The sequence below is a fragment of the Protopterus annectens genome, chromosome 12.part0 (assembly GCF_019279795.1).
Source record: "Protopterus annectens isolate FY-2018-M chromosome 12.part0, PAN1.0, whole genome shotgun sequence".
Classification (NCBI taxonomy): Eukaryota; Metazoa; Chordata; order Ceratodontiformes; family Protopteridae; genus Protopterus; species Protopterus annectens.
The window spans coordinates 474,987,904-475,000,632 of NC_056746.1; the positions used below are offsets into that span (position 1 = coordinate 474,987,904).

At 39.4% G+C, this 12,729-nt stretch overlaps 1 protein-coding gene across 2 annotated transcripts in view; it reads left to right on the top strand.

Annotated features, from left to right (window-relative positions):
* Positions 1–12,729, top strand: part of CACNA1H (calcium voltage-gated channel subunit alpha1 H) — a 2,347,924-nt gene that overhangs the window by 2,039,579 nt on the left and 295,616 nt on the right. For both annotated transcript variants that reach the window (XM_044089567.1, XM_044089568.1), the window contains exon 22: positions 11,044–11,133. In XM_044089567.1, the coding sequence (XP_043945502.1) occupies positions 11,044–11,133 (90 nt within the window). The remainder of the gene's footprint in view (positions 1–11,043; positions 11,134–12,729) is intronic.

Sequence of the window (12,729 nt, forward strand, 5' to 3'; positions counted from 1 at the left end):
AGCTATCTGACTTTTAAAGTGCTGACATAACTGATGTAGTCTACTTGAAGTAAAAGGAGTGCCTTGTTCGGTAAGAATCACCTTAGGAATACCTTCTCTAGGGAATAACAATGCAGATCTTCATGAATGTATCTCTATTGCAATAGCCAAAGCTATATGGGTTTACCCTGCCCCCATACCCTCCAGCTCTTCAAAGCTTTGGGCACCTTCAATGTGTTCCATCTGCCAGGAGCACACAGGATGCTCCATATAAAAAGCAGATGGAGCAAAAACAGTTTCAGAGCTTTTTTACTGCTGAAGTGAGTGCTTCTAAGCAGTGATTCCTGTAGTTCCTGTCAGTTAGCTGTGATCTTCCAGTTGGCCCCTTTGAAGAAAGCCTTCCTTTTATAATTTAATTTTCCATAGAAAGTTGAGTTCATTTGATAAGAATTCTGTGTTAGTGCTTCTGAAACAAAGAGAAACTGAAAGGCCATTTATTATAGAAGAAGTATGTTGGTAGTATTTCTGTGAACTTTTTGGTATGAAAAACTTTGTTTTATGACTAAAAACCTAGGTAGTTTCAATAGTTAGTGTGTTGGGGAAAGAACATTGTGCTTGTTTGGAACTTTTATTGGTATACATTCCATCACTGGTTCTTGTTTTTTGTTCTTTGTTCTCACTGGTTCTTCTGGGTTATTCTACCCACTTTCCTATCTACATTCCCATCTTACTTATGGAGCAATAGTTGTTTTCTGCACCAGCTGGTCTCTGCAGTATTACCTTCCCCAGAACACAAAATGAAGAAACTTGTAAAGGTGTCTTCTAGGATTTATACACCTCCCTCTTAGCCTTAGCTGGCAGTGGGTGACTTTGCTGTAGCTGCTGTTGTTCCTCAGGCCACCCATCATCTTCCTCAGTCCTCTTGTTGTACCATTTGCAGTCATCAAAGTCAGAGGGATAGTCACATCTTCTGTGACTGCAGAGAAGCATGAAGCAGACTAGGGATAGCTTCTCTTTTTGCAGGCTGTGGAAGGGGTTAGAAAAGGTTTCTTCCTTTGCCAGGAGAGGATTGTGGATGCTGGGACCAGTGTACATAATGACCAAGCTATATAAAGTACCCAAGAGACACGTACCTGTTTTCTAATCCAAGGCAGACCCAGTAGTCATTTTTCTTTCTCTCTGTCTCTCAATATGTTTCTGCCAAACAGGTTACTCCTTCTAATCGCACTAGTTTGAATAAAGAGCAGAAAGAATGGACGAGTTGTGGAAGAAAACATATTCTTAAATGACTTAACTTTCAGGATTTTAAATTACCAAGCACATATGTAAAAGCATTTGCTGGTGTCGTTTGAAAATGTGCAGAAGTCATCAGTCAACCTCTTCCTCTTCTGAGGAAAAAGTTCTTTAAATACTTCCATGACTGCTGTTTCTCAGGTGTCTAAACATATTTTAAAGTGGGTTTATGATACCACTGATTCTACTTCTGGATCACTTAAGGAGACTTTCATAGCTTCATTCCCAAAACCTCCCTGATGAAGTCAAATCTGAGATATTTAATTCTCCCTTAGATAGTGAATCCTTACTTCTCCTGTAGCAGTTATTTAAGAAGTATGAGGAAGAGGGAAAATTAATAAAAGGAATGACCCAGCTTTTCTGCCCTCCTTTTTTCAAATCTAATAATAATGTTACCTCCTCCTCCTCAGACTCTATCCCAAAATAAACAGTTTTAAACAGCAGCAGATAGTAACCAAGGAGGGGAAATGCAATGAAAAGGAAACTCTAAAAAGAAAAATAAGCCTAAAAAATCGAGACAGTCTTCCCAGTCAGTATGTCCATATGTTGGTTCAGATTTCCTCCCCCACCCCTTGCAAACTTTCAACATCCCTCACATTTTAAGTTCCTTTTTGGCTTCAGATAATCTCAGACAGCTAGATTCTGAGGATAATCTAAGAGATCTCCTCTTGGCAATGAGGATTCCTTCCTCCTTTATAGTGGATTCTCTTCTGTCCAGAGAAGCAGGTTGCTCTATTTCCTTCCATCTTGCGCAACATGCTCTGTCATGAAGCAATAGAGCCTGTGCCCTTAAATCTTTTAGGCAAAAGTTATTATTCAAGGATTTTTCTAGTTTCCAAACCAGAACGATCCTGGTGGCCAGTAATGTATCTTTTGACTCTAAATCTCCATGTCAATAATCCCAAGATCAATATGTTATCAGTTCAAAATGCTATGTTATTGGTCCCAACTCGAGCTTTCATGGTAAAGCTGGATCTAAAAGAGGCCCATCATCATATTCGTATTGCCATACACTCGAGGCATTTCCTAACACCAGTTGTGTCTAGCTCATATCAGTTCTCTGTTTTACCTGTTTGCCTCTCTACTGTATCAAACATGCCAAGCTGCAGTCATTGCATACTGCAGACTCCAAGGCATGCATTTATTACATATCTGGATTATTCCCATTTTTCTTGAAGAAGTCCACCAGGTTTAATAAGCAAGACCCACCCTTTACTAAGCCAAACTGGGTCAGGTCAAGAGTTTGTAGACTGCCTTTGTTCTTGTTGATAAGGTCCATGATGATTCTTTCCATGGCCTTGCAGATAAGGCTTGTTTGCCTTATGGGTCAGTAGTTCCCATGGTTGGTTGAAGGACCCCCTTTCTGTAAAGGGATTACTGCTTCTATTCTCCACTCTGCTGAAACAAAGCCAGTGCTCAGGGTATGGTTGAAAATAGTGCCAAGCAATTCTGGTTAGGTCTTGTTTTAGATTGTTTAGTAAGCAGCTTGTGATGTTATCTAGTCCCATGGAGGCTGTGTTTTTGGCCTTGGAGAGGACTGGTATCACCTGCTCTTTGGAGATGCTACATAGTGAACTATTAACATGGATGTTTTGGGGTATGTCTGTTGGTGACAGGGGGTGAATTTTGTGCCAGATCTGTCCACCAGCAGGTTGGCAATTTCTTTGGATTCATTGTGAGTAGTACCGTCCACAATCAGTTAGGCACAAAGCTGGGCATTCCCTTTAGGATTTCAGACATAGCTAAAGAAAGCCTTATGATTGTTGGACTGGACCTTGGAGACCTAGGAGAGAACCTTTCTACCCCCACATTAAACAGAAATGTTCCAATGTTTTTTTTTTCTGAATCTTACCAATATAAACAAAAGAAGAAGTTTAGCCAGAATTCTGAGGTCCACGGCATTGGCGGTACTCATGCTCCTGCCTTCTTCTAGGCACAGAATGATCTGAAACTTTTAGTGCTCCACTTACCTTTTATATAGAGCACCCCACATGCTCCTGTCAGATGGAGTACTTGCAAAGCACCCACGGCTTTTAGAATCTGACCTGTGTGAAGGGGTAAACCAAAAAAGCTTAGGCTTCTGCAACAGTAATCTAAAAACATCTAATGTTATGGTAAGTTTACTTACACATCTATACTTTCTCTGGCAATAGCCTTGGCATTAACTTTGCACAACTTTACTGGTTCTTGAAACTTTGTAACATACTGCTAGTATGCACTAATACCTATTACTAGATTTTACTATTGGCCCCGTAGCAGTACATTCAAATAGCACCCCTTATGATAGGCATTGGAATCAGAGTATTAAATGCAGGATAGGGTGCAGTTTTCTGGAGTTTGGGATAACAAACACAAGATTTCAATGTCTATTATTATGCCTAGCTAATAATATGTGGCTACTACTCTTGCCTTGGTTTTGTCTATCACTAGGTAACCTTCTCATATGTGGCAATGGACTAGATTTATTACCAGTTTCCTGTAAGGTGTCAGCACTAGCAACTAGTACGGCTTTTCTTCTTAACCATGCTTATTCTATGCAAGAGGTCATCTTTCATTTTAAAACAGGGGTAAAAGGTAATGGCAGCATCCTGTTCATTATCATCCCCTACTACAATGTTTATATTTTCTCTTTTCCTGTTTTAAAGTACCATCTTCCCATTATGTACCTTTAAAATGTATGTCTTACTTCTAACTCCATTAACTCATGTTTACTTTCTTCCATCATTTATTTTGCAATAGAATATATAAAGTCCCCCTCCAAAAAAACACTGGTGTTACAGCTTCTTCCATGTCTCATCCTACAAGTGTCAGTGTGAGACAAACATCACCTTCTGCTTAATTTCTGTGCTATCGGTACAAGTTTTTTGGAATTTACATACAGTGGTTGACAAGCCTGTATTTTCTGCAGCCGTATCTGCAATGAATAGCATCCTTTTTCACTAGGAGAAAGGTGTTTAGTTTTAGTTGCATTTATTTAACAATATTAAAATGAAACACAGCATTGAATGATCTCACAAGTTGCAGACTCAGTCAATTTAGAAACTTGTGTTTATGACTGGGCATGTTTTTAAAGATCTAACCCTTAACAACCACAGGAATGTAAACGGTGAGAGAGGGGATTACGGCTATTTCACTTATGGTTTATGCCAGAGATCAGTGGTACAGAAAGCAATATCATGACTATTTTAGTCATGTTTAATGTTGGTTGGTCATGTTCAGTGGCAAATAGTGGTCAAAGAAGGCTAAAAGGTCAACAAAGACTCGGATGAAGACCTGAAAGTTGACTGGAGCAAAAAGACCAGAGTTTAAATAAATATTTGTGGGTCTATCACCTCAGGATGAAAACGAGATAAATGGAGAATATAAAGAATGGCAGTGTTTTAAAATAGCATGTGTGATAGAACATTATGAGCCTGATATGAGAATAAGGTACATAAGAAAAATCTGGTTCAGGAAGTTATCAAAAGAAAGGAGGAGTGCAGGAAGAAGTGGAAGAACAAAAAGATGGACCAAGTTAAGAGGGAATACTGATTCTCTAACAAAGAGGTGGTGAACAGGCATGAGGGGAAAGAGCAAAGCTCGGAGAACATCCACCTGCTTCTGGTAAGACCCTCAGCAAATAGCACAAAACATGTCTATCAAGACAACACTAGAAAGATAACGAAGGGAGTCAGAAAATGAGTAGTGGAAGAGCAGCAGTTCATATTCAGACGAGGATGCAGCACAACTGATACAATGTTTCAGTTTGTAGTGAGACAGATGGTGAAGAAGGAACTGGAGATGAGAGCACAACTGGGCAATCCTAGACTTGGAGAAAGCATATTCCATTGCAAGTGTACTAAAATTAAGGGCAGCTCAGCTGTAGGTCATTTTTAAGAAAACTTTTAGTAGATGATTTGACACAAATTTAAAACAGGTGTTTTAACCACTTTTTTATGTATTTTTATGTGTTTATGAAAATTGAATATATTTCAACATCAAGGTAAATGGAATATTAGTTTATAAAGAATCAAAGTAGTGTTTTTTTCATGTAATTATATTTTATTGCTTTAGTGTAACTTTAAGTTTTTAGATAACATTTTATTTGTATGTAATTAATTGGTTGCAGTTGACTGGATGAGTAATTAGTATGTGGAATTTAAATGTGCAGAGTACACTGTGGTATTCATTTCTGATGAAGTCCTGTTTCTGAGGATGAAAACACTTAACTCGTTATTTTTAGTAAATTTGCTGTGAGCCCCCGAGTGTTCTTTTAGCCACGTATACTTCTTTATTAAACTCCCAAGAAAGATATTTTGGGCAGTTCTGCTGTGGCTTAAAGTCCCACAAACATTGACAGAATTTTTTGCAGGCTATGTACAAGAATCCAATGACACAAGTACAGTCAGTGTTTGGAGAGAGGTACTTCCATTGGGAGTGGACATGCCTAAGGCTTTTTCTCTGAGCCCACTCCATACTGATACTGGACAACATTATCCAATGGGATGAGAGTATAGATCAACAAAGCTGCTGCATGCAGATAGCACTACAAACAGATGCTAAACAGGAACTTCAGCATGTGATATGGGACTGGAATCAAGAACTGAAGACAAACAGGATGAAACTGAGTGCAGATAAGACAGTGGTCATTGCAGCAAGTGGAAGAAATCAGAAGAAGGTGAAGGCAGAGACAGAAGAGAAACAGTGGAACAGAATAAAAGCTTCAAGTATGTGGGAGGTGTGACTGTGGAGAAAGAAGGTCTGGATCAGGAGGTGAAAGGTAGGATCAGAGGTACTGTAGCCAACTAAAACGCAGTGTCTTAAGTAGTGTGTGACAAAAGAATGCCCCAAAAACTGAAAAGTAATGAGTACAAAACAGTGGTGCAGCAAGTGCTTCTGTATAGCACAGAAACCTGGGCAGTGAAGACGCAGCAGTTAAGGAAGCTTGAAGTGATGAAGATGAAGTGCCTGAAATGGATAGCAGAATAAACGCTGTGGCACAGACAAAATGAGAAGATCTGAATGGAAGCCAAAGGAGCCCTACCTAAAGAGAAGTTCGAGGGGAATGGATCATGGTGGTTCCATCACATATGCAGAAAGACAGAAAAAAAAATTGTAAAGCAGATTTGGAAGGGACAGGAAGAAGGCAAGAATAGAGGAGGGCATCCCTCCATAAGATGGATGGACTACATAAGAGAGGACCTTTGAGAGTTGAGCATGACTGTCAAAGAAGGTAGTGGAGCAGCTCTGACCAGAGAGATGTGCCAACTTTGTTTTACAGATGTCAGTACTGTACTTCTTAATGCACTCAGTGTTACACATTTTTTCTTTAGCATATGAAAAGAACCACCAACCACTGTTTCCAACCATTTTATAAATAAAACATAAAGGAAAAAAAGAAAAAAAATCAGTGCCTATGTATTATTTAAAATGTAAAAGAGAGGGAATGCTATGCATTTTTCCTCAGTTATAGAATTTCATATGAAAATGATAAGTCCTAAATACTGTTCATATTTTATATTGCGTATTACTATTTTTGCTTTTATTTACTTTTAGTGAACAGTCCAATACAATTTTTTTTCTAGAATTACAATTAAGCAAACTGATAGCAGTAACATACATAACTAGCACCATATGAACAGGTTCCAATAAGAGGTTTTGTCAAAGAAGCAATGATCATAGGTCATAGGTGTGTACTAGGCTAATGGCCCTGGAGCCTTTACAAGCCTATCCCATAGAAGTGCCCTGGCATTGTGCCACCCAACGTTAGTTCCCAGTGCCTCTATCAAGGACAGCCACTGGAGTGATCCCTGGAGTGAACTTTGTATTACCCTTTCACTCATCAAGATTTCTCTTGAAGAGGGACAATGAGGTGCGCTGCTTGATGTGTATGGGAAGTCTAATCGAGAGCATGGGCAGTCTCTGGGTGAGGAACATGTCCCTCCAGCATGTTCTGTTGATTGTGGTAATGAGGTTGAAGTTTCTGGAGCATGTGGTGCGGAGGGATTGGGATTTCTTTAGATGTAGCATTTCTAACAGAGCTGGGTCAGACATGGCTTTGTAATCAAGCAGAGATCACCTCTAAGTAAGCGATATGAGACAGAGAATAGCTGGAGTCTTTTGAGTCTGTCCATGTAGGACATGTTTAATGCCTAGGATCCTCTTCATAAGGTACTTCTGTGGCCTCTCCAGCTGTTGCAGGTGTCTAGTGAGGTACATGCCAAATGGGGCATTATACTCGATGACTGGGCTAATGAGGGAAGAGTAGAGAGAGATGATGACCTCTTTTTTCCTGGATGCAAAACCCCTGGTAATGAGATGTGCCACAAAGAAGGACTTTCTGACCACAGTGGCAATGTGGTGGTTGAAGGAGAGGTTGCTGCCAACCTACGTTCCCACATCAGCACAAAGGTACTTATGAAACTGTATACACACACACACACACACACACACACATATATATATATATATATATATATATATGTGTGTGTGTGTGTGTGTGTGTAATAATTCAAGAATTTAATTGCAAAGAGCAAAGCATTAAAACAGTAAAAAAAATGATATTTGAAATTCAGGGTGGTCATTTTTGTTTCCTTATTTTTTACAAGCTAGCACACAGATTAGCATTACTACAGTGAAAAAGTAGCAAAGTCAGCAAATATAAAAGTGAAAAGAAAACCATTTTAAGCTCTTAATGTGAAATAGGTTATTGACTGACCAACTTGTCTGATGATGCATTTTGTATTACTGGAGTGCCTGACCTTGGATAAAAAACACAGCCTTGACCTATTTATACAATATTAAAACAAGGGGTTATGTGGCCTGCCTGGGTAATCAAAGGTATAAGATCTCAAAGAAAATGCATATCAGTGCACTCCACTCTTTAACTAGTTCTCTGTCACATATCTTCCCTAACTTCTAAGACACAGACTGTCTATGTGTCTGTGCGTGCGCGTGTGTGTGTGCGCGCGTGTGTGTGTGTGTGTGTGTGTGTGTGTGTGTGTGTGTGTGTGTGTGTGTGTGTGTGTGTGTGTGTGTGTGGCTACATGCATAGGTGCATGTGTATGAATGTGTTTGTTTTAATAGAATCACAAGAAGTAACTTTATGATCATTATGAAGCATTCTGGGTTATCATGTACTGTTGTTGTTGTGTCTTTCGGCTTTTCCCAGTTAGGGGTCGCCACCGTGGAACTCCGGTCCGCTAATGATTGGCAGTTGATTTTTACGTGCCAAGTTGCCAGCCCTGATGCACAACCTTCAACAAAGGTACACCCATTCACGCATGTCTCCACACAGAAGACACTCTAGTTGAGAATCGAACCAGACAGCGTCTTACTGTGAGGCGACAACGCTACCGCAGCACCACCACGGAAATAGCACATGTGTTCATGAACCAGATAAAAAATTAAAGCTGATTGGTTCTCACATTTGAGATGCCATAGCTGTCAAGTACTGCTGGTGACAGCAACTCTGGTTCACTGAGCACTACAATTTTCTCATTTACTTAGGCTGGAAAATGTACAAGTGCTGTGATAAGGAAACTTTCATATTATTTACTGTTTTCTGTTTGTGTTTATGCGAATCATTGCTTTACTACATAAGCAGCAGAAGTTACTTGTAACAGCATAGCCAGTTTCATTGAAATAAATAGATAAGGCTCTGACTACAGCCCAGGCAGCCTGAGTTTGATTAGCAGCTCAGGCATCTGCTGTATCTGGCAGGAATGGAAAATGAGTGACAAAGCATGGCCTGCTTGCTTTTCTTGGGGGCAGGGATAATGTGCAGCCACAGGGTCATTTCTATAGTTCCAGTGGAGTCTAGAGCTTAACTTGTCTGTTATGTCAAGTTGACTGTTCAGATCCACGGAAGGCATAGCCATACAAGGGCAGTGGGCAAAATGCACCTAGAACTCTACCTCATAGCTCACATGACCCATAAAAAATAATTACTGCACCTAATAAGAGGGGATAGGCCCAATTTCATATGTCAGTCTCCCCCTGTGGGAAGTAGCGATGGCTCTTGGCCCTGCTTCCCCACCCATGAACGCACTAGTACTCAGCAATTAAGGGGACTGGCTGGAATATGTATATGAAGCTGTTAAAATTAGGGGATGGGGGAGAGAGAGTGGGGCTTGCAGGGTGCTATGCTGCCACAGAAAACTGGTCATCTCACAAACTACTCAGCAAAAAAAAGTTAAAATGTTGGGCTGTCTGTGTGACATCTTACTTATTAGTTGCTTCACTGTGTGAGGTTGTTTTCTGGTAATGCAACCACCAAGATGAATTATGTCTGCAGCCTTTTGGTAATTGGGCTGCTCCTGTATTACATAATTTATCACTGGGTCAGAATGCATTTCTTCCCTTAAAGCAAGATATTATGACATCATGGACATCATGACAACACTTCAAAGACAGTTTACTATGTTCAGCTCAGACGTGAAGGGACAGGAAAAAATAGAGAAACAAGCATTGTTTGAAGCAACGAGAAAAATACACTTGGTAGTGTAAAATTAAAAAAACTTGTAAACTATGTATGTGAGTACCGACTGTGTGATTTTACTTCTATGCATGTAAGTACATTGAGTGATTTCGTGTATCTCTACTGTGTAGTTATATCTGTGTGTACTATGTGATTGTGTACGTGAGTGCATTTGTTTGGGTGTGTATGCGCACACACTAGTATGTATGTGGATGCATGAACTGTGTGATTTTGTGTGTCTGTGTGTATATGTGTGCAGATTGCGTGTATGTTTCAGTGTGTGTGTGTGTGTGTGTGTGTGTGTGTGTGTGTGTGTGTGTGTGTGTGTGTGGGTGTGTGTGGGTGTGTGCACACATGCGTGTCTGTATACTATGTGACTGTGTGTATTCTATAATTGTGTCTATGTGCATATATGTGTAGTGTATGTAGTGTGTCTGTGTGTACATGTTTGTGAATATGCATGCATGTATTTTGTGTGTGTTATGTGTGCATATATGTGCAAGAGTCATAGCTGTCTTATCTAGCACCCAATACTGTACCTTGTTCTGGCATCTGCCAACCCCTAAGTTGAGGAGCCAAAGAAAAAATAAGTCTATTCCCTCCAAATCTGGTGCTCCAAGCTAATATGTGCATGCACTTTGTGTGTGTGTGTGTGTGTGTGTGTGTGTGTGTGTGTGTGTGTGTGTGTGTGTGTGTGTGTGTGTGTGTGTGTGTGTGTGATGGTATACATGTTTGTATGATTCTCTGGCCTTAAACACACTATGTTTAAGATTATATGGTCATGCTTTCACATAAAATCCTTGTGGTAATTTTTATGGATACAAACAAAAAACATTTTTAAAATGGAATAGTGATGTTCAAGTTAGCAGCTTTTAATAACCTTTTTAATTGTTTTTCTGACAATCTAACAAATGTATTATATTTGTTTCTAAATCCCTTGTATGGTAATTTAGCAAATAAGGGTGCTCAAACTTCTCTGATAAGGACGCCTGCTCCAAAACAAATAATAGTTAGACTTGTCTGTTATTATTGTGCTGAACATGTCTTATTTGTAATAAAAATGCAGAACCAGAGTACTGAGTGTATCTTTCTTGGCTGCATAGCTGATTAATATCTTTCAACACATAGCATGGATGAATCAGAGGTGCCTGTGCATGTCCATAAATGATGAGGCACTTTATATTTGTTTTTGTTGAACTTTAATAAAGTTCTGACATATTTTATTCCCAGTAGTAGTACTGATTCTTTCTGCTAGAAAAATATGACAGATTTGTGCGCATACTGATGTTTGTTTGATCTGATTTTTCTTCAAGGCACTAATGTCTCTGTTCGTACTGTCATCTAAGGATGGTTGGGTCAATATCATGTACGATGGATTGGATGCAGTGGGGATAGACCAGCAGGTAATATGCAGCAAATGAAACGCATGGCACAAATGTGCTCCCTGCCATAGAATGAGAGCTGTTTAATTTTACAGTTGTCTGTTATGTTCATTAACTTTGTTAGTCCGACTGAGCTTAAGGCTCATTTGCAAGAAAAACCTGAACAGAAAAATTCAAAGTACAAATGAAGGAACCATTTATTATTTATTTAGTGTAACCATTTACTATAGGCATCAGGTCTTTTGGATGTGGGAGAAACACAGTGCCGATTCAGAACCGATATCTGCACAGAAACACACTTTACAGATAAGGCATATGAAAGCCAGAAGCGAACCCATGATCTTGATGTGAAAAACAGCATCACTAAACACAGTGATGAAAGAAATATTTGCCTCGGTTTTAAACTGTATTGTTATATGAAAAAAACAAGGTTCATCTTAAATAAAAATTAAGCCTAAAATATTTTTCAGGAGAAAGCGTTTTACTTTTTTTCTGGTTTTTATTTATCCCAAGGTGCAGTGACCTCTGAGTGAGAATAATAAAGTTTGGGTGTGCTGGGAGGCTTACCTCCTTTGAAACAAATATTCTTACTGTGTCTTTTGTTTTTATTTTTGTTGATCTGTTTGCAAGCTTCCCATTCTCATGTGCTATGAGCTTACAATTACTCAGACTGTGGATTATAAGCTTTCATTGTCAAGGATTTGTGAACCGGAGTGAGGGTTTTTGAAGACAAATAGCATATCCAGCTATTTGCAGTACAGATAGCTTCATCAGCAGTATGCATGTCTCGAATATCTGGAAGTGTGCATGAAATCCAGTAAACTGCATTTGTACAGGGCAAATAATGCATGATCACTTTCTTAGTTAGTATATGTAGGATACACATAGTCTGGAGTGCTTTTTATATGCCGATAGTGTATCTGCTCAGAGGCTAGCTACTTGTAGTTGAATGCTTGTTTATGCTTTTCAGTTCAGGTCAACTTAGTACATATTTCTGTATCTATGTATATATACTTGCTTTGCACTGGTATGACAAAGATGTTAGACATTGTGTGTGTGTAACGTCTGCTGATCACAAGTAGAAATACTTGCAAGCAGTCTGCAAAGAGTTTCTGGGACTCAAGTAACCACTGCTCAGGTCTCCATACAAGTTCTCATGGTATGCGCTGTACAGTCATGGTACTGCTATCATATTGTTACTCGTGTGCCTTTAGTATACTGTTACTTACTAACCGTTATCATATCAATCACCTTTATTACATTACTACTCACGCACAATGTGGCACATGATTCATCATATGTCTCTCCCTATGTAACCTTGAGTGATAACATTGACATGCCATCTGTACACAGAAGATGAGAGATCCAGGCACTTTTCCAAAGGGCAGTCATGATAGAATGTGTATTTTGGTACTTTTGCACATAAAGTCAGGTCCCAGGAGATATAAACATTGTGACATTTTCCTATTGTGTAGCATTCTGTGCAATATAGTGTCCTGCATAAGAATACAAGGTCACTTTGTTGCTTTTCACAGTATGACTGCAATACCAGCTACCCCAAGAGATTAGGGAGATGAAGGCCTCAAAGGCCATGTGGATGACCCTTCCCCAGCAGCA